The 22,224-nt window shown below is 35.4% G+C and overlaps 1 protein-coding gene across 3 annotated transcripts in view; it reads right to left on the bottom strand.

Annotated features, from left to right (window-relative positions):
- Nucleotides 1-2,257: 2,257 nt before the first annotated feature.
- DPY19L4 (dpy-19 like 4) overlaps nt 2,258-22,224 on the bottom strand; it is a 64,532-nt gene continuing 44,565 nt past the window's right edge. For 2 of the 3 annotated variants that reach the window (XM_024765429.1, XM_024765428.1), the window contains 8 exons: nt 20,635-20,793; nt 19,627-19,746; nt 14,413-14,533; nt 12,051-12,107; nt 11,256-11,338; nt 8,567-8,699; nt 5,078-5,236; nt 2,258-3,263 (listed from right to left, as the gene is read on the bottom strand). In XM_024765429.1, coding sequence (XP_024621197.1) covers nt 3,099-3,263; nt 5,078-5,236; nt 8,567-8,699; nt 11,256-11,338; nt 12,051-12,107; nt 14,413-14,533; nt 19,627-19,746; nt 20,635-20,793 — 997 coding nt within the window. In that variant the 3' untranslated portion in view covers nt 2,258-3,098. Of the gene's footprint in view, nt 3,264-5,077; nt 5,237-8,566; nt 8,700-11,255; nt 11,339-12,050; nt 12,108-14,412; nt 14,534-19,626; nt 19,750-20,634; nt 20,794-22,224 lie in introns of all 3 variants that reach the window. The other variant, XM_024765427.1, reaches the window with a different exon arrangement.

The raw sequence follows: 22,224 nt of genomic DNA, 5'->3' as shown, positions 1-22,224 counted from the left end.
ACCGAGACACAGATGCCAAAGTTAGAGAAAATGTAAACCAGCAGAGTCAAAATCATACACCTTATCAAGTTTTACTTATTCTATTGTTTGGCATTTGAGAAGCTAAATAAATTAATTTAGCAGGCTAGAAATCCCATCACTACCCTTAACAAAGATTTGCTTACCAATGAATTAAAGTTAATAGTGAAAATAGCATAGTGAGGATTCTTTCTCTGTGCTTAATGATGAGGAAAAAGTTACCAAACTTTTCTTATGAAAAAGTAAGAAATGGATAATTTTTTTTTGAAAATAAAAAGTAAACTTTTATTTACTTTTAACCTTATTTTAACCTCCTTATTAAGGCACTTATTTCAATAGTTTTGCAACATCAAGGGCAAAGTATTTATGTTTTGTATTTCTTTGAGAAATTCCTTCTACCCCAAACCCATAAACTTTGCCCCTTTCACAGTAGATCTTTATTGTCATACCTAACAACGGTAAGTTACCCAAATGGAATTACTTGCAGAATTCTTAATCATTTGTTACTCTACAAATAAGGAAATTAATTAAATGCTCCTGAAAGTTTTCTAGCACTATTGTTTTAACTACAGCTAAAATAGAAGCAAATAAGCTTATCTTTCATACCCAGTTATTATTATTTCTATAATAAGCTTCACATTTTTCTTTTCAACTGATGCTGAGTGAAAACTTCATTATTTAAAAAATTCAATTAAAAACGGATCCAAATCTATTTAAGAAATAAGTTGACAGAAGCAAAAGCAACTTACTAATACGTCAAAAACAAAAAACATACAACAATCAAAACTAATTCAGCATATTTGATCATGAAGTAAATCAATAAAAATTCAATTAAATATCTCATGCTACATAGAAAGTAGGTTGTTCTATTTCCCTTTCAAAATATGTGAGCTGGGCTTCCCTGGTGGCGCAGTGGTTGCGAGCCCACCTGCCGATGCAGGGGACACGGGTTCGTGCCCCGGTCCGGGAAGATCCCACATGCCGCAGAGCGGCTGGGCCCGTGAGCCATGGCCGCTGAGCCTGCGCGTCCAGAGCCTGTGCTCTGCAACGGGAGAGGCCACAACAGTGAGAGGCCCGCGTACCGCAAAAAAAACAAAAAACAAATGCAAGCTGACTTTAAAATTACATTGTTTTACATGCTCCCTCTAATTGTAAGTACTACCATGTGACTATTCACTGTTTACTTAGGTAACTATGTTAATATTTTCGTAAGGCTTGAAGCTAAATACTAGTGACTCACTATTAAGATGTACAGAGAACCTGAAATAACCTGCCTGTAGCTATCTTAATATAATTGTTAAAAGTTATATAAAAACGTGAAATGAGAACCAGTAAAACTAACGCACCAGACATATGACACTGCCATCAAACAATTCTTAAGCTCCACAAGAACAAAACATCTTAGAGCTAATCTAAGAATGCATGTGCTTTTGTACTGTTAAAATATATATTACAGAAAATAAAGAAAATGGAAAGATGTTCCTTTCTAACGTAGTAATTCAGAGTAATGAAATTGCAATTTTTACAGCAGTCTTAACAAGTGAAAAAATTTTAAATCTGTTCAATTAACAGGTGTATAAGGTAAAACTGAATATGTATCCCATCTTATTAAAATGATACATCCATCCTGAATCTCTATATAAGGCCAAATTAATCATTTAGAATTTCTTTTAATTAATAATTAAAAATATGAAAACATTTAACTTAAAGGAACATAACAGATTGTGGAACTGTGCTCTGAATTTTATTATAATTGTCATTTTGTTCTTAATGTTTAAGATTGTATCATCGTTTCATAAATAATAGCACTTGTGTTTTATCATAAATACACCTCTATGCAGAGGTATGTTAAACAGCATCTGCACATATCTCCATAAATTGTTGCTCACTTTAGTTGCTCATATTCTCATTCTGATAAAAATTTAATTTTTTACTTAATACTTCAATAGAAAACATGTGAATAGATTATATACTCCATATCCATATTTTTTAAAAACCTAAACAACATGCTTTTATTTTTTTTCTTATTTTTAAATTTTGAACATTCTTTTAAATGTCTGTTTTAAAAAATATATACGTGGGCTTCCCTGGTGGCGCAGTGGTTGAGAGCCCGCCTGCCGATGCAGGGGACACGGGTTCGTGCCCCGGTCCGGGAAGATCCCACATGCCGCAGAGCGGCTGGGCCCGTGAGCCATGGCCGCTGAGCCTGCGCGTCCAGAGCCTGTGCTCTGCAACGGGAGAGGCCACAACAGTGAGAGGCCCGCGTACCGCAAAACAAACAAACAAACAAACCAAAAAAAAAAAACATAGGTAACAAGAGTTACTGTTTTATCATGATTAAATTGGTATCAAATTTATGGGCATAAGTGAAAAATCTAACCACTTAATAGTCATAAAGTGATGAAATGCAATATCATACAACGTATATTACTAAGAAAGTGCTCATTTACATAAGCAGCAGATGAGGAGAGCAGTATCATGGAAAGTCTGGATATATCTTTATGTATATCCTTAAAAATCACTTTCCTTTATATAATTTCCATTTTAATTTAAATGCCACAAATTTTCAGTGAACATTTAAATTAGTTTTTTATTGTAATATTTCAGTTCTATTATACACCATGAAATACCTTCAGAAACTTCCTTGAGGGAAAGAATAATTCTTTCCTTCTATGCTATAATTATATCACATTAATTATTTATTAAATGTTATATTTGAGATATATACTCTGACCTTGAACATATTCAAATTCAAGACTAATGTTATGATGGAATGAAGATTTATGAGGAAAATTTTACAATAGTTTAGAAGGTAAAATCTTTAAAGACCATGTAGCAGTAAGGAAGACACCTGGCTGGAATGATGCCGAGTGGCAGGTTTGACATTTTACCAAAGGACAGTAATGTTTGATCTTCTTTCCCCCACAGAATTCTAGATCCAGTTAACAGCAGGAGGGGAAAAGCAGCAGCAACATTTCAAATGTCCATACTCTGATTTCCAAAAGACACCACGTAGGTAGAAGAAAATTGCATTTTACTTCAGGTGGTATAAGTCTTTGAAATGAAGGCTCTGCTATTTTTCAAGACTGAAAGGATATCACAGTGTTGATTTTATACACAAAGTAGGATCTGTTCCAGTATACTCTAGTGAAATAATTCACATAAGGAGAATAGTTAATTTTGACCTCATGACAAAATCTTCCATGTTTTGAGTAGGTTATCTTGTCACCTTCTTCACAAACCACCTATCAAACGATATGAAACAAAATATTAAAAAGCTTATTAAGCTTACAGGAGAAATGCAATCAATGTACAAGTGATGATATTTATATGAAGAAATATATTATTGCTAAACATGGACTATCTCACATTGGTTAGCAAACATCTCATATTGTTCAGCAAATAAAAGCCTCTTCATAAGAGTTACCATGTCCACTAAATTCTTGAGCTTCCCATTGAGATTGAGAAATCAGTATAAAGTGTTTTCCAACTTTTAAAAGATTTAATCCTAAAATTTAGAAGGCTATGTCTCCATAGTCTACTATCATTCCTCTGAAGAACCTTATCATGGAGCCTTGCCAAGGCTGAGAAACGGACATATACTCTTAATGTATATTCATACTCTTCTCCTTGTGCAGGACTGACTCACATTAGTAAGCAAGTTTCTGTGACAGTACAATCCTTTACATTTTCACCTTAATGAGGTTCACTAAGAGAGCTTAGCCAGCTTGAAGAGTTCTCTATAATAAAATACTAAATATTATTCTAATGCCTAGGAAAGATGTCAGAGAGTCAACTTTAAGAATAAAAGGATGGATTCGCTTTAAGTCCATGCCTGGCATTACACGAAAGAAGAAGTAACCTGATCTTCAAAATGGAGCAAGAGGGTAGCCAAGAGCAGAGGATAAGGCTCTAGACAGCAGATAGCAATACAGGAGTAATTACTGAATACCTCATGTTTAATAAAATTCCATTTTGTTACCAATTAAGCCAAAGACCACAGTTATCAAGTGCCAACAGAGAAAATTCAAAATACATACAGCAGAAAACAGAATAAGTTTATATTATAACATTAAGGGGTCATGAAGAGAGGGAAAGGTGGAAATCATAAAAACTAATTTCTCGGGACTTCCCTGGAGGTCCAGTGGTTAAGACTGCGCTTCCACTGCGGGGGGCGTGGGTTCAATCCCTAGTTGGGGAACTAAGATCCCACATGCTGCAGAGCGTGGCCCCCCCAAAAATACCCAACAAATTAATTTCTCACCTCCAAACTGGTCTGGGATGATTACGACAAAGAGCTAATTAATTAGGAAGGGACAGAAAAAGTCTTGGCTGCAACCTGAATAGAATATGCACTCCAAACAAGAATGACCTACTGAACTATGCCTAAGATCCTTCACCCCCAACTTTCCCAGGAGTAAAGGCACCCTTTCCAGTGCCTAATTATCAGATATACAAACACTAATTACCAGATATGCAAACTCCCCTGTCAGTCTTAGTTGCCAGGTATACAGTATACACTGTAGGCTGAGAAGTAAGAAAGCTTGGTAAAATAGCTAAAATCAATGAAAACTTAAGATACAGTTAAATCCTAACAACTAAAGTAGCTCTGAATACACTAATTTTTGTGGCTAATAGGGACCCAATATACAGGACTGTGTCAATTTAGTAAGCAATTTTTCTAGATATGTATCAAATTACAAGAAATTTCTCAATATAAGAATATAACAAAACAAACGGCTGCTCTTTATAATATGTTAAAATAAAATCATCAATCAAAACAAACTATCTTTTGTTTATAAATGTTGAACATGCACAAGTACAGGCAACAAATAAGGAATCAAGATATTGGTAAACTTTTTTTTGCAAAATTGCCCAACTTTTCTTTTGTACATTGAAAAAATAGTTCAAACTACTTTTAATAAGCTCCCCCCGACTGTTATATACCTTTTAACTATATTCTTAGTTAAGTTCCAAAAATAAAGTTTGAAAATACTTTTATAAGTTTAAATAAAGTCACTTTTCTCAAAAAAATTTAATTTTCCAAATGGTTACTTACGTGGCCGTTTGCAATGTCTAATAAATCTTTAACCCTACAGCCCCTCACGGTTCCCACCTCATTGCAGATAGCATCTTCTACAATTAGGTAATTAGCCTTGTAGGATGTCAGTATTTTATAAATATCCTCAGCAGATCGCTTTGAATAGATTTGATAGATCTGAAAGAATATAATTAAAACAACAACTTTAAAAGACATTTAAAACTTCTGTTTATCAAAATTATACATTAAGCCTCTACTACGTTCTTAGTACTATCTGTGGAAAATAAAGATATTCACTAAGACTTGATTCCTTCCCTCAGGAAGCTTATATTCATCTGCTACTGGCCACTTGTGTATCTTCTTTTGAGAAGTGTCCATTCAAGTCCTTTGCCCATTTTTCCCGTTTTATTGAGATATAATTGACATATAACATTGTGTAAGTTTAAGGTGTACAACATGTTTATTTGATATGCTCATATGTTGCAAAATGTTTAGCACCATAGCTTTAGCTAACACCTGCATCATGTTACATAATCGCCATTTCTTTTTTTGGGGAAAACATCTAAGATCTACTCTCAGCAACTTTCGAATATACAATACGGTGTTATTAACTATAATCACCATGCTGTACATTAGATCCCTAGAGTTTATTCATCTTATAACTAGAAGTTTGTACTCTTTGACCAACATCCCATTTCTCCAACCCTCCCAACCCCTGGCAACCACAACTCTTCTGTTTCTATGAGTTCAGCCTTTTTAGATTCCATATATGTGATATCACAGAATATCTGTCTTTTTCTATCTGACTTACTTCACTTAGCGTAACGCCCTCAAGGTTCATCCATGTTGTTGCAAATGGCCTTTGTCCATTTTTTTAATTGGGTTGTCTTTTTATTATTGAGTTGTAATCGTTCCATTACTTTTTTTTATTACCATGTATCATAGTATTTTATACTCACTTTATACATGAGATAAAGTCAGTGAGGTTAAAAGTAATTTGACCCTTGTCACAAATACTGAAAGAACAGGGATGCATGCTTAAAACTCATGTCTTGATTACGTGGTGTTTTCCATTACAATTTTGCTGACCTTATTAGATAATAAGCTTTGGATCTTCTAATACATTTTTCAGGTTTTCTGAAACGTTAACCTTGGATAATCACAAAAGTTAGGCCAGAAGTATCATATACTGTTTGTTGTGAAAATACTGAGATTTGCAACCTAGATTGGACAAGATTCCAGTCTACCTGCAGAATATTCAGCAGCTGCTTACTACATGTTACGGCTGCTGTCTATCGAGCAACTTTAGGTCCAATGTCCATTGAGGTGCTAGAGATACTCATTCTGTGGAACACAGAATGTTAATAAATCAAGAGGAAGTTTCTCACTCATTTCACTTTGTTAAATAAGTTCATGTGAATGGTTCTATCTTATCCAGCTTATACTTATTTATAGTTTTTTATATTTTTTTTTACTTATTTTAAAGTTTGGGAAAACTGTAACATACTACTGGGGCCTATAAAAAACACCTCTATGCAATGGCAATAACATTACTGTTAGACTAGAGTGAGGTTTCTCAACCTCAACGCTATTGATATTTTGGGCCAGATAATTCTTTGTCAGGACAGAATGGAAGGCTGTTCTGTACATTGGAGGATGTTTAAGAGTATGCCTGGTCTCTACCCACTAGGTGTCTGTAGAACCCCTCCCCTAGCTGTGAAAACCAAAAATGTCTCCAGACACTGTCAAATGTCCCCTGGGAGTACCATCTTCCCAGGTTTGAGAATCACTGGCCTATAATCACTGATTATAAAGATTAGTCCCATGTTATGAATTATAGACAGTGTCTAATTCAAATGGTATGGTCTCACTTATGGAGTTCAATTTGAATTTTATTTTAACAATAAATTTATTCAGTACTTGCTATGTACTAGACACTATATAGAAAGACCAAGATTTGAAAAAAAAAAAATGGTTCCTATTCTCACAGCCAAGTCACATTAAACTAAAAACTCTAAAATGTTTAAATTTAATTAGAACCTAATTAGAACTCTGACCTAATTATAAGTGATTCTGAAATTCTATATTAGGACAAAGACCAATCAAAAGACAACAAAGAAAACAAAGCCATGTCAGTGTCTGTTGGTTTAAATCCACAAAAGGTAAAGTTTAGGAATATGCAGTAGTATATCTTCTAAGCAACACTACCTTTCCAACTGCAGCAAATACTAATCAGAGGCAGCTGTTGTCTCTCAGGTAAATCATTTCAAGGTAGATCTCCCTGGTCTCTGACCTCTCCCCTGCTTCAACTGTTCCCTGACCTTAATTAACTCTAAAACAGATCTAAGGTTCCACTCCTGGGCTTATGAAAGGTCTCTGATGACTCCCAAATGCCTCTAGGGTAAGTCTAAATTCTTAAGCATGACCTTCCAGGTCCTCCCGAATTTGGCCTTATTTATTTTCCAGTTCCATGGCCATACAAATTTCAAGGGTCATGTGACTTTTTTAACCTGGAATCACTGTATTCTTTTTCCAAACAAGTTTCTAGTCATCCTTCAAAGCCCAGATCAAGCAAATGCCCTTTATGAAGACTTGGAGTTTTGTAGGCAAAACTGACTGCTCCTGCTTTTGAACTCCTCTCTACTTTCTGTGGTTATATGTGAATGTGTGTGCGCACATACAATTATAATTTAATAGTACATATTAATACTAGCTAACACTTAAATTTTACTGTTTCAGGCATAGTGCATTATCTTATTTAATTCTCACAACTAGGAGGTAAGAATTATTATTACTTCCAGATTCAGAAACTTGCTCAAGGTCACAAAGCTTAGAGTCTAACCTTTGTATTAGAGTCTAACTTCTATATTGCTATACTTCCTCTTTAGCTTAGAGTATACTTAAAAACTATATGAAATTCTCTCCAACTGAAAAACAGAATATTTAGAACTCAGGTTCAGTTGGTCATTACCTTCAGATATGAAGTTACTATTTAAATCCATACCAAACATGCAAAATAATATATTCTCTGAAGAAGAAGCAATTAGATACCATACTAATGTTATACTAAGTTATTAATAATAGCCCATAATGAAAAATCAATCAGTGTTTTATAAGCAATAATAGAATTTTGGCTTGGAAATACAAAGTGTATAAAGACATTAACTGAAAGCCTTCCTTCAGTAATTTGATTGAGAACAATGATATTCTCAAAAGAATGCTTCCCTTTATAAAATATTACACATCAGTCCCTTGAAACCTTATGGGAAATGAAATGCTTCTCCTAGAAACATATCCATACTTTCCATAAAACAAAGAACTTCATATTCTAATGTTGGCCTCTCTTTATTAAATGTATTATACAGCTTTTTTTTTAAAACTGAAGCTAATTAACTCTTCTAAAATTGTCTGGATTTTCCTAGCTAACCAGGAACATATGCATCATTACAGAACTATACTAAGGAGTTAAATAAAAATGATCCAAATGTAGAATCTAAAATGCCTTACATCTTCATTTCTCTTGAGAAGATCATCATCATTGTAAAGAGGCAAGCTTGTCACCATCCATCCAGTGCATAATTTAATCACACCCATTAACTGTGGACTTCCTGCAAAAACAGCTGCGACTGGAGCTTGCCTTCTGCAAAGAACCATAAAGATTCACACACTGAAAAGGTAAGTATACTATTTAGATCACTGATTTATATCAATTCTGAAATACCAAGCAACTTAAAATGTATTGCACACTTAAGTGTCAGTTTTCATTTCATTTCATTTTGGGGTTTATTAAAAAAAAAAACTGAGCACCTATTATGTGCCAGAAACTGTTCAGACTGCTAAAGATAAATAAATATTTTTAAAAGAGAGGTGGGAGGACAAGGTCCCTGCTTTCAAGAGGGAGCAGGGGGAGAGGATAAGCATATAGGTCAGGTGGTAATAATGCTATTAAAAAATAATGCAGGGTAACGGGAGTGACAATTCAATGCTGATACTGTGAATTCTCAAATTCGTCTTTGGCAAATATTAACCACCAGAGCCCAACTCCTTCCAGATCCATCTATCCTCCTGCTCCTTCCCTACCTTTACCCATATGTCTATCTCCAGATAACACAGGAAGGACTTCTCTACTCTAAATCATAATCCAAAGTCCCAGATAGATGCCACTCACAAGACAGGTCCCAAAGGGCTGCTCTTATGTCCTCACTTATTTATTACCTCCCCGTATTCAACATTCAGCATCTACCTACTATGTGCTAGTGATATTGTCAAGCTCTGAAGATAGAGAGACAGCACACAGCCACTGTCCTCAAGGAGCCCTCAGTAATGGGGAAACTAAAATGAAACAGAAGAATCACAACACAGTGACATAAATGTCCAATCATTTGATGTAAAAGGTCCAATGTTCAGGCCTTTGCTGTTTTTGAAAATATTGAGGTAAATCACACACATAGATGTGACTTTCTCTTTTGTTAATGACAACACAAGGCTATATAGTCAGTGTTCCACAAAGGTGAATACAATTCACAAAAAAGTATCAACAGGCAGTAGTTAAGGATGATCTAAAAAAATAATAATTTTTATACATACAAGAGGTGTCATTATAATAACGAGACGTTATAATAAGACCTATTATTCTCATTTCCATATACCTATTCTATAAACCTATTCCTCATTTCTAGAAACATTTTTTGCCTTTTTCCCCCTATTATCCTGGCCTTTTCTGAGAGTGTTTCATTCCTTTTTCAAGTTTTAGTTTCTTCTTCTATGTGTTTAAAAATTTTCATACTATTTCATAGTCTCTATCCATAGGGTAGACTGGTTGGAAAAATGGTTACAATGATTCTTTTCTATAGGTATGCTCTTGGAGGAAATGCTGGTCTTCGTTATGTGACTTCTTTTGGCCAACAGGACAACAGCAAACATAATTTGAGCAGACTTAAAACATGCTTGACCTTGCGACTTGTCCTCTCTTGCTGCTCTTGGGAACTCTACAACCAGCACCTTATGAAGGAGCCCAGTCTCACCTGGGCTGGATAATGAGAAGCATGTGGCTAAGTCAACTCCATGACCTCAGCTGACACCTACGCAGTCTAGACACGTGAGAAAGGCCATGCCAGACTATCCAGTCCCCGATGAGCTGGCCCAGACCAGAAGAATCCTACCAATTGCTTCTACTCAGCTGACCACTGAAATGGTGCAAAATAACAAATGTTTATTGTTTGTCCGCCACTAAGTTGTGTGGTAGTCTACTGTGCAGCAAAAGCTGACGCAAGCAAATTTTATTATCAGAAATTGCTAGAAGTCTACTTCTATTGCTTATCACAACCAACAACTGATTGTTGCTGTGCTGAACTGTTTCTTCATGTGTTTTGTAACTTTAGAGCTTATCTTCATGAAGCTTTATTTGTGAAATCCTGGGTAGCCTGGGTTGAGGATTATATCAGGCACTCCAGACCATTCCAGAACCACTTTTTATGCTAATCTCTTGATATAGGGTTTCCTGGATTAGACAAGTATAATTTCAAACTACAAACATGTGAATTCAGATGCATTGCTACAAATTCAGGGGAGACACTTTATTTCTGACCAAGAGCTGAAACCGAGGAAGATGTGCTTTCTTATCATCTTTCTCTACCCCTTGATGGCTATTCTGTGATAGTCCATCCTTTCACTGATAGTGTAGCCCTTTGAGGGTCCCTTAGTTATATATGTATGTTAGGGGAGGGAACGAGGTGTTTCAATTAAAATTCCCAGCTTCTGTAGGCCCAAGAGCACATCTCCTGTCGTATTAAAATCTGCACGAGTGTTAAAATTTAAAATCTTGTTAACCTTGGTTATCAAGACTAGAAATCCACCGCTCATTCACCTCCAACTCCGGTTAAAAGCAGCATCTCTTGACTTTCTAAATAAAAGAACATTGGTTCCTTTTTATTCCACATTTCTAGATGTTTAACAGCTAGAGTTTCATATCTAAAACTTATCAATACTGTATTTTGATGGAAATGAGTTCAATTAGAAAATTAGAATTATATGTCTAAATGAAAACTAAATATCCCTAAAAATACAGGGTAAAATCCCTGAGATTTATGAGAAGAACTTGGAAAAGGATTAATTTATTATTTCCCCTGAATCCATTAAATAGCATTCAATGATTAATTAATAGCTTAACAACAGTCTTGGGCAGTTCAGTTCTTACTTTATCCAGGTCATAAGTTCCACCGTATCTGGGTCATAAAATTCTTGTAGTTCCATTAATTCTGTCATTAATCTTGGAAAAAACTAAAATACAAAACAAAATCCCCAAAACCTGTGTGTAAGTAATTAGAAAGTTTAAAACTGTTTCAGAGTACTTCCAAAGACTAAGAGGCCAGCTTATGACAAACAATATTACAACACTGTTCTCACAGAAAAAATGGCATGAATTGCTTTACTCTCTTTCAGTGTCTTGCTAGTTCTTCTCAGCCCAAATAATCTACTGTATGGTTAATTCACTGCCTACGCTCAATACATAATTTTATCAGCCAAACAATTAATCATCAGTTGTATCTTTCATGCACAGGCACACTGAATAAATAAGTAAGCAAACAAATTTCAGATCAAGTCAAATAATTCACAGGTTTACTGGCAATTAATTTCATGTTACATTGCGATAAGCCAAAGAGTTTACATTATTTTATAAATATTTAAATTTGGAGATTGCCAAAATACTTTTTACTATTTACTAATAAATACCATTTATTCAGCCATTTCCTTTGTCAATTATAAACTGAATTAATACCAGTATTAGACTACAGAAAATTGCATCAGAGTAAAAATGTTTTACCTCTTCTATCATGCTCCTATTGGTAGAAAATTACGTATTATTAAGTATATCACGCTTTATTTTGTTAGAATACTGTTCCAATATAAGTATCCTACACACACATATAAATTTATCACTACCTTATAGATAACATATGTTTTCATCTTATGAAAAATCTAATTTTCTTACCTCTTTCCATAAGCTGAGACCTATTATGGTAGGGACAGCCATGCTCAGAATGAGAGCCTAAAATGTTAAAGCAAAAAGGGTTATGGATAAATATATTTCAGAATGTACTACAGAGGTACTAGACACTGACTCTATGACCAATCAAATATTCTTACAGTTATAACAATTTCAGTCAGAGAAATTGGAGTCAGCATGGAACCTAGTTCACAGAGTGAGATGGGTGAAGAATAATAAATTTTATATCAAGCTGGAGACAAAGTGAGAAATACATATTTGCAATATAAATTTAAGGCAGAACGTAAGAAGGGTAATGTACATCGCAATATTTCAAATAGTAAGTCAATATTTGACAATTTTTCCAGGAATTTAACTTATGAAGAGCTTACAAAAAACACTGAACTGCTATGAAAATAGCTAACAACAACAAAAAGACAATGAATTAACACAGGAAAAATAGCCAATATACATCAATATACTACTATGCTAAGATAAGAATGCATAAATTCCTCTGGAAAAAGACTGGCAAAATACAACATGACTATTATTAGAGATAATTTATCATCTCCCTACCAAAACCTGTTCTCTTCCTATTGTCCCATGTCTGTTGGTGACCCCACAATCCAGTCACACAAACCCAAAACCTAAGAAACATCTATGATTTCTCTCTATTCTTCCTTCTCCCATACTTACTGAGGCACCAAATCTTATTACTCTTCTAACTATTTTTTCCACTTCAGTGTAGTACAGTATTAATTAAATGGGCTTTGGAGCTAGAAGAACCCGGGAGTGAATCAAGGTTCTTACACTTACAAGTTATGTGATCTTGGGTGAGTTATTTAACCACTTTATGCCTTAGTTTCTTTCTCTATAAAATACAGATAATAAAACTTAACTAACAGGATCTTTGTAAGCTTTGAATAGCATGTGAAATGCTTCAAACAGTACCTGACACATAGTGAGCTCTCAAAACAATTGAAGTTTTTATCGTTTCCATTCTCCATGGCCTGTACCTGGGTGACAGCCCCCTTCCTGATTCCAGTCTCTCACCCTTAAGCCCATCCTTCACAGAACTATAAGGGTGAGCTGAGAGAAAATGTAAGGCTGACTCTCTCCTGCCCTTGCATAAACGTGTCAATGTCTTCCTACTGCCTGTGGGATAGCACCCAGCACGACAGGACACTCAAAGACCTGGATGACCTTACCCTCCTAGACTTCTCCAGTCTCATTTCTTGACCAATATTACCTCACATTTTATGTGCCAACAAAACTAAATATATCGTGCTTTTTCTTTACCTCTGTTTTTATTCCCTTTGAATACATCAAAGGGAATCCCTAAAAAAACTGAATTAATTAGCCCTTCTCTGTTCCAACAGCACCCTATCAACACTTATCTGTTTTTATGACTGGGAGACTATAATCCACCTGATGAAATTAATCTCTTTGTTTTCTTTTTTTTGGCCACACCGAAGGGCATGCAGGATCTTAGTTCCCCAACCAGGGATCGAACCTGTGCCCCCTGCAGTGGAAGTGTGGAGTCCCAACCACTGGACTGCCAAGGAATTCCCCTAATTATGTTTTATTTATCTTTTTACTGCAAGCACATTACACATAGCAGGCACAGTGTAAATGTTGCATTCTCACTGAAAACATTCCATAGTTCTAAATCAAACTGAGAAAAATATTATCAAAATTAATTTTTGAAAGCCTCTCACATTGATTCACGTATATTTTTAACTTCTATTTTTTAAGTAGTCTGCATTGAAAACACCCTACTTTTATAATCAGAAATTTAAAAATGTTTGCCATAGAATCTTTTTCTTTTTTTCTACCTATAAATCATAATGTGATTTACTCATGCTATTATTTTTTATAAATTTATTTATTTTATTTATTTATTTTTGGCTGTGTTGGGTCTTCATCGGTGCACACAGGCTTTCTCTTTCTCTCACGCGGGCGAGTGGGGGCTACTCTTCGTTGCGGTGTGCGGGCTTCTCATTGCAGTGGCTTCTCCAGTTACGGAGCACGGGCTCTAGGTGCTCAGGCTTCAGTAGTTGCAGCAGGCGGGCTCAGTAGTTGTGGCTTGTGTGCTTCAGTAGTTGTGGCATGCAGGCTCAGTAGTTGTGGCTCATGGGCTCTAGAGTACAGGCTTAATAGTTGTGGTGCACGGGCTTAGTTGCTCCACAGCATGTGGAATCTTCCTGGACCAGGGCTCAAACCCGTGCCCCCTGCATTGGCAGGAGGATTCTTAACCACTGCACCACCAGGGAAGCCCTACTCATGCTATTTTAATTGTATTCATGTGGTTCCCATTTATATAATTGAAAGAGAAACAAGAACTTAACACAAAATAACAATGACTCACCAACAATACTGGGTGTACAGTTCGTAATCGAAGCCACTTGAAAAGTGTCATCCAAAGTTCAGGAGAACATACACCAAATGCTGCTAACATGCACACATAAGGAGTCCAGAGGTATTTCAAGCTGGAAAAGACAGAGTCATGCATGAGCTATCCTATAAACATCATTATTATGTGATTTCTCTTTTCTGAGTTCTTTCCTAATACTCATGAAAATACAACAATGTTGAAGGACAATGAAAAAGCTTAGCCTCTAATTTTCAGCAACATATTGTTACTCACTTCTTAAATAATCAAGAGACATGTGGGTTACTAAAATGAGGATGAAATAAGACATTAATATAGATGAGGTGTAGTAAAATTGTACTCTTGGAGAGAACATAAACTGTTATACTTTTTCAGAAGGCAATTTGGCAGAACCTATAAAAATTCTAAATACAAGACAATCCCATTTCTAGTAAACTAGCCTACAGATATATTAGCATAAATGTATAAAGATACACATGTGGGGTTTTAACTGCAGTATGTTGTTTTAATTGCAAAAAAAAAAAAGAAACCTAACTATCCTTCAACAGGTACTGATTAAATAATAAATCCTTATGAAAAAAAAGCAAACTGCAAAATTTTATGTATACTGTTACCCTGTTACCCTGTTTTCTGGTGATTTTTTTTCTAATGTACATATATGCAGTATAGTCAAAAAATAACATCTGAAAAGATACTGCTGACAGTCGTGACCTCTGAGGACTGGGACAGAAGGATTTTCATTTTTTACTTCATACATATCTATATTATTTGGGTCTGTTACACAATCTGCATTATTACTTTTGAGATTAATTTTTTAAAAACAGGATTGAAAAATTAGGGCCCTTAACTTAAAAAGATTAAAAATCCAGGTGTACAGAAAAATGAACTTGTGCAAATAAAAGGCAGTACCTTACTTTAAGTTGTAACTTGTACAGGAAACAAAAGAAACCCATCACCCTAGGTGATGGTAAATGCTGAAGACAGAAGAGGAAGAGTTTAGAAAACTTTGTGGATGTCATTGCTTCACACAGATGATCAAGGAAAAATAACATCTCAGAAGATAACTTTTGTAGTTAAGACTAAGGAAACAATAAGATCCTTCTAAGATATATTCTTTGATGACAAACTCAAAAGAGACTAGAAGAATATAAGGTTACGAAGTAACATTCATCTAATAAAAGTTTATTGATCATACACTTCAGGGTGACCAAAGTACTAGAGAGAAGACAAGAAAAACAAGACATGGCTACAGCCCTCAAGGAGGGCTTTATTAAGATGGAATAAAACTGAACACACGGGAAACAATTAGAAAATAAGTATAAAAAATTTATATAAGGTCTAGGGTGATATGAAAGCAAAAGGACCAATTTGAGAATGTACTTAAGGTTTAAAACAATGCATACTGAATCAGACTTTGAGAGAAGTAGCTGGATGTATATAGAATACATGTTGCTAAGACAGAGGAATTGCATTCGTTTCCTCTGGTTAACCAGTAACTCCTCCAACCATTAACTTCCCCATTTCAGAAAATACCAAACCTATTTTTCCAGTCAGCCAGAATCAATGCTAGAGTCTGGTGTATAACTCCAGGAGAGACTACTCACATTGAATTACATGTATATGACATCACTTGGAACACAAACTCTCTGCTCTAGACATTGGACCATTGTGCCAATCCACTGATTTCTTCATATACAACCTCTCCTTACCATTTTATTTCAATAGCCAGCTAATTAACATCTCAACTTTTAAATTCTCTTCCAATTCAACCAAATGCCAGATGAATCCTTTTCAAACATAACTATGAGAAGACACGTTCTGTTCAAAAATCTTTAGTTTCCCAATACCTACAGAAATAAATGAAAACTCACCCAAATGGTTTTCAGGGCCCTCTAAAATATGGTCCCGACATACCTTTTCAGTTTTTTCTACTACTTCCCTAAATGATTAGAGTTCCAGCCAGAGTTTGCAGAACAATCTCAGTGTTTCCATCCCATAATGCACACACGTTTCTCCCTCCTGGTAAAACTGCACCCCTCTCTAGTTGCTGCCTTAGCCTCTGATTCCCTTTATAGCCAGACTTCTTGAAGTCTACACTCATCTCTCTTTCCTTACCTTCTTTTCTCTCTGATCATATCCTTTAAAAACTCTTCCTTTGGCTTCTGAATTGCAGCTCTTCCTAGGATCCCTCCACCACAGTCCCTGCAACTCCTTATTTAGTTTCCAATTCCCAAATATCTTAGTTTTGGCCCCTTTACTCCATCTCCATTGCTACTCACTTCTAGATTCTACTATGATACCTTGTTAACTGGTTTATCTTCCTCTAATCTTGTTTTCCTCAAATCTTTCTCAATCATTGCTGCCAGAGAGATTTTCCCTAAAAGAGTAAAGTTGATCATGTCAAATTTCTGCTTAAAACACTTGATCTGTTCCCTGCTTATTTTTCCAGACATATCTCGCTATTTCCCTCACATTCATCCCATAGTATTGGTTCCCAAAGAATACTTCTTTTTCCCAGATTATTATACACACACGCACACGCGCACACACACACCTATACACACACACGCACATGAGAAAACTGACAGCCTGGCCAATCTCTATCTCTCAAGACTGTGGCCCTGTTTAGAAAATCTCCCTTAAGCTGATTTCCCCTACCTACCTTCCACAAGTGAGTTAGTACCTCTCCTCTGGATGACCAGAGCACCCTCTGTATACCTTTCTCATAGTATTTTACTTTGTTCTAGCTCTTGGTTTACTTATCTAGAATAGGAACTCTTTGAAAAGATTCAAAAAGACTAGATTTCATATCTCTCTAATCCCTACTGCCCTACCTGGTAGAGTGCCTGGCACCTCCTAGGGGACCATGCAAGTTATCTGCATGAATAGATGATCATGTCTTAGAGGTCTAGTGAGTAAATTAGAGAATTAAGGACCAATGATAGAATAATGCAGATTACATGTTCAAAAAAGGGATCTTGAACTTAAAATGACCGATCCAACAATGAAGAATGGTGGGAATAACAAAAAGTTCTTTTTCAGAGAGAAATAAAACTGAGGAAGGAGGGGAAGGAGGGGAAAAAGGTAAACCATGCTCCATATTCTAGTACTACTAGGCAACAAGATGAGAATCAAACCCTGAATCACTTAAAATATTCATGGATTAATACACTTCTTCATCCTATTTAGGTACTATGGATTGCTAACTGTTAGAGTGAACTTTATTCTCACTTCAAGTTTCCACAGATATACCCCCTAGTCATGGGTTTGGCAGTCTGTGGACCCCTTATAAGAAAACATTTCTAAATGCATAAAATACATAGGCTTACAAAGGAAACCAATTATACTGAAATACTGATATTAAATAATAAAATTTGTATTTGTAATACAGCAATATTTGTACTTGTTTATTAATACATTAAATGCAGGTCTAATAATTACTATAATTTTGAAGTAGTGATGTATATAAACAATATTCAAGATACCTGTAAAAAACCAGTACAATGAGAAAATAACTATGCTTTCTGTTGGTGAAAGCACCACGGGTACTGCTAAAATGACTGTGATTCTGGATCTGTATTCATAATTAAAGGAAACGTAAATCTTATACTGTATCAATATTCTTCACCTCTCCCTGCTTTTATTCCCCTCCCTGTACTTCAGAACCCTAACTGCTCCTCCTCGTGGCAGCAAGTTATCTGATTTGTGAGTGTGAGATGACAATACTCAACAAACACTTATGGGCTTTTACAGTTTGGATCTTCCTTTTGCAGCACGGGTGTGTATCGGTGCAGCAGGCTTACCAAGGCTCTGGCCATTCAAGAGGGAAGGCCTGAAATTTAAGGACTAAACTCAGTTTGGGGTGGAAGATATTCAAAGGCCTTTTGGTCACACATGAAAAAGAGTTCTCCAATGCAACTTTTATCAGAATCAGAATCATTCAGATGACCAAAATATACTCCTCATATATATTTGGTTTTTGACCACGGGATTCTGGCTCACAACTCCCCAAACCCTTGGAATTTCCTAAGCGCTGAGAGCTTAAATGTATCTTTTATTATGTTAATGAGGCGACTTTTGGAAAGCAGCTAAGGATGGGGACTGGTTGCCAGTGGAGCCAACCAGGTGATGAGAGGGTTGGAAGTTTCAGTCCTACCCCCCCAGACCTCTGGGGAGGGGAGAGGCTGAGATCAATCACCAATAGGCACCAATTTAATCAATCGTGCCTATGTAATAAAGCCTCCATAAAAACCCAAAAGTACAGGGTTCAGGAGCTTCCCGGTTGGTGAACATGTAGGGATTTCTCTCTCCTGGAGAGAGCATGGGAGCTCCAGCCCTTTCCCCATACCTCGCCCTATGAACCTCTTCCATGTGGCTGTTCCTGATTTATATCCTTTGAAAATAAACCAGTAAGTAAAATGTTTCTCTGAGTTCTGTGAGCTGCTCTACCAAATTAATCAAACCTGAGGAGGGGGTCTTGGGAACCTCTGATCTATAGCCAGTTCACCAGAAACACAGGTGACAACCTGGACTTGTAACTGGTGTCTGAAGAGGTAGCAGGGGAGTCTTGTTGGACTGAACCCAAGCCTGTAGATTCTGATGGTACTTCTGGCAGATAGTCAAAATTGAGTTGAATTGTAGGATACCCAGCTGGTGTCCAGAGAATTGTTTGTTGGTATGAAGAAACCTCCTCCCCACTTTGAAATTGGGTGCTCAGAACCATTTCATACTCCTATGTCTTATTTCTCATCTGAGTCAAACTTCAAAGAAAAGGGTATATTGAACCCTCACCCTCATAACACCATTTACCTCTCCTTCGCTTATCAAAGTTATAATTTTATTTTTGTGTGGTTAGCATCTGTCACCTTCAATAGACCATGAGTCACATAAGGTTAGAGAATCTTGTCCACCACTGTACCCCCAGCACCTAGCACAATGCCTGGTCCTTGGAAAACATTCAATAGTTTTGTTTTTTTTTTTTTTTTTTTTTCATTCAATAGTTTTTGAACAAATAAATTACTAAGTAAATATCGGTTCACTGTACTATAAACACCTCTCTAAACTCCAGTTAGATTAAGGTTTTTTTGAGTTTTTATAGTGTTTTTATAAATGTGTTCTTTAAAGTATCCATTAACTACCATTAGAAAGGACAATTCTTTGTAAAAACAAATGGCTCAAATATACACTTACCCTTCTATAATCATTGCAAGAGAGCCCAATAAAATAGTGTGAATCACGTGATAAATTATTTCTGGCCTTTCTCCAATTTGTCCATCTTCAAGCGTAATAGTTTCTTTCAGGGACTTACCACTACTGAAAGAAATGTGGTTTTTTACTACTTTGAAAATATTTATTTGAAAAATCAAAGATCTTTAATATCTTCATAAAAAATATATAGGTAGTTCTTAAAATTTGAAAGTATATTCTGCTGGTCAAATACCTAACTTAGGTATCTCCAAGTCTTTGAAAATGGCTATTGAAGCTTGAAGACAACTGCCTCAATAAAGACTAAACATCAAAGTTCAGGAAATATAATAAAAAAGATACAGAGGTTCCTTTTCCAAGATGAATTATCACTAAACTAATGATTGTTAAATCAATATAGTTAAATAATAATTTGAATTACTAAGTTCTCAAAATTAAGTTACTACACACAGCCTCCTTTCAAGTTTGATAAAAATATTTTTAAATAGTCAAACTTTGTAATTTAAAATCACTTATACTACTAGTTTCAAGTAATTAGAAAAAATTATGCTTACAGTAAATAAAAAATCTGAGTAAATTAGTCTGTAAAAGTTTAACTGATTATTTAAATATTATTCCTGCATTAAAAATGGACATTACAGGGACTTCCCTGGTGGTCCAGTGGGTAAGACTCCACACTCCCAATGCTGGAGGGCTGGGTTCGATCCCTGCTCGGGGAACTAGATCCCGCATGCATGCCGCAACTAAAGATTCCATGTGCCGCAACTAAAACCCGGCACTGCCTAAATAAATAAACATGAATATTACATATTTAGATGTATAAGCTTAAATTTGAATTTCATCTACTTAACTTATAATGATATTTTACACACTGATAGAGAATTCAATTAGAAACTCTAAAACACACAAATATTGGAAGGATATTAAAAATAAGTTTTATATATTTCCATAATTTATTAGTTAGTAATATGATTAGTTCTCCTAGGTACTTACTTAATTCTCCTAAAAATAACCTGAATCATAGAAAGAAAACAAGTAATTAACACTAAAATATAGAAAGGTAATAAAGAAGATTGTGTCAATCGCAAAAAAAATTCTTGAGATGGTGCCTGAAGGGATTCTTGACATAGGAGCCAATTCATTGTAAAATTCCTACAGAAAACAAAAGCATGATATTAAAATCACAGATGTTTTAAAGTACTGAACTTAAAATTATTTTTTCCATCTCAGTAAAAACTAAGACAAAACTAAACGCACTTCCTAAATCCGTTAACTTACAACAGAAAGGTCATACCCTTTATAAATGAAAATAATAGCATTAGTAACCCTCCTCAACAAACTGCCCTAATAAATTTAAAACTACTACATTTTTATGATCCAGCAATATGACCATCTCTAGAACCCAATAGAGTTTTAGGGGAGTTTTACTTTCTATTTTTACCTGGAAGATACCAAAAAAATTCAACTGTCTAACCTCTAACAGCACTGTCCAGTATGATAGTCACTAGCTACACGTAGCTAATAGCACATGAAATGTGGCCAGTGCAAATGGAGATAGTCTTTTAAGTACAAAATACACCCTGGACTTCAAAGATAAAAAAATCAAGAAAAAAGGAATTTAAAAAATACAAAATATATCTCAATAATTTTATAATGTTTACACATTAAAATAACATTTTTAATATACTGGATTAAATAAAGTACGTTATTGAAATTAAATTCACTTGTTTCTTTTTTTTAATGCAACTACTAGAAAATTATGTATGCAACTAATGTCATATTGTTATTGGACAGCCCTGTTTTATATTGATAAATGTAACTTGACTAGGACCCATTTTAAAAAGAGGTATCTAATTATTAAGACAGAAATCATAAAATTTGAAATGTAAGTTTTTTGAGCTATAACAGTCAGGATAAACTTTTTTTTTTTAACCCACACTAAATATAATCAACAAGCCTCCTAGTTATACGTAGATTTATCTGCATTCTCACTCCCAATCCATCTTCAACCTCCATTTAATCCTCAAATTCCTAGCCCTGGGGGAGGACGTAAGCGATGGAATGATGTTCAGGAGTGCCCACGGATGGATTGAGAATGCTTCACAAATCACTGGGTTTAAACTAAAAGGTTAAAGTTTCACAATGTGCCAAACAGCTATACAACTGTATCAAAGAGGCTGCCATCAAAATATTTTGTACCTAGGACGAAAGCACTTTTTAAAAATCTGCCTACTAAAGTAACTAATTCTATAAGGTCTAATTCAAATTCCAATTTAATGATATTCTTTCCATAACCCCAGTCTCAATCCTTCCTTCCCCATATTCCCATGGCACTTTAATTATCCCTTTATTACAGTGTTTGATGCAATCTGCTATGCGTTAGATTGTAGTCATTTTTGTATACCCCAGAGTACCTGGCCCAGTATCTTGCACATTAAATAAATATTTATTAACACTTCTTTACTGATTCTTTTCTTTATTTATTTATGGCTGCGTTGGGTCTTCGTTGCTGTGCGCAGGTTCTCATTGAGGTGGCTTCTGTTGTTGTGGAGCACAGGCTCTAGGCGCGCGGGCTTCAGTAGC

The sequence above is a fragment of the Neophocaena asiaeorientalis genome, unplaced genomic scaffold (genome assembly GCF_003031525.2).
Source record: "Neophocaena asiaeorientalis asiaeorientalis breed wild unplaced genomic scaffold, Neophocaena_asiaeorientalis_V1.1 scaffold353, whole genome shotgun sequence".
NCBI lineage: Eukaryota > Metazoa > Chordata > Mammalia > Artiodactyla > Phocoenidae > Neophocaena > Neophocaena asiaeorientalis.
Note: the sequence above shows the minus strand (reverse complement) of the source record. Positions and strands in the feature narration are given on the sequence as shown.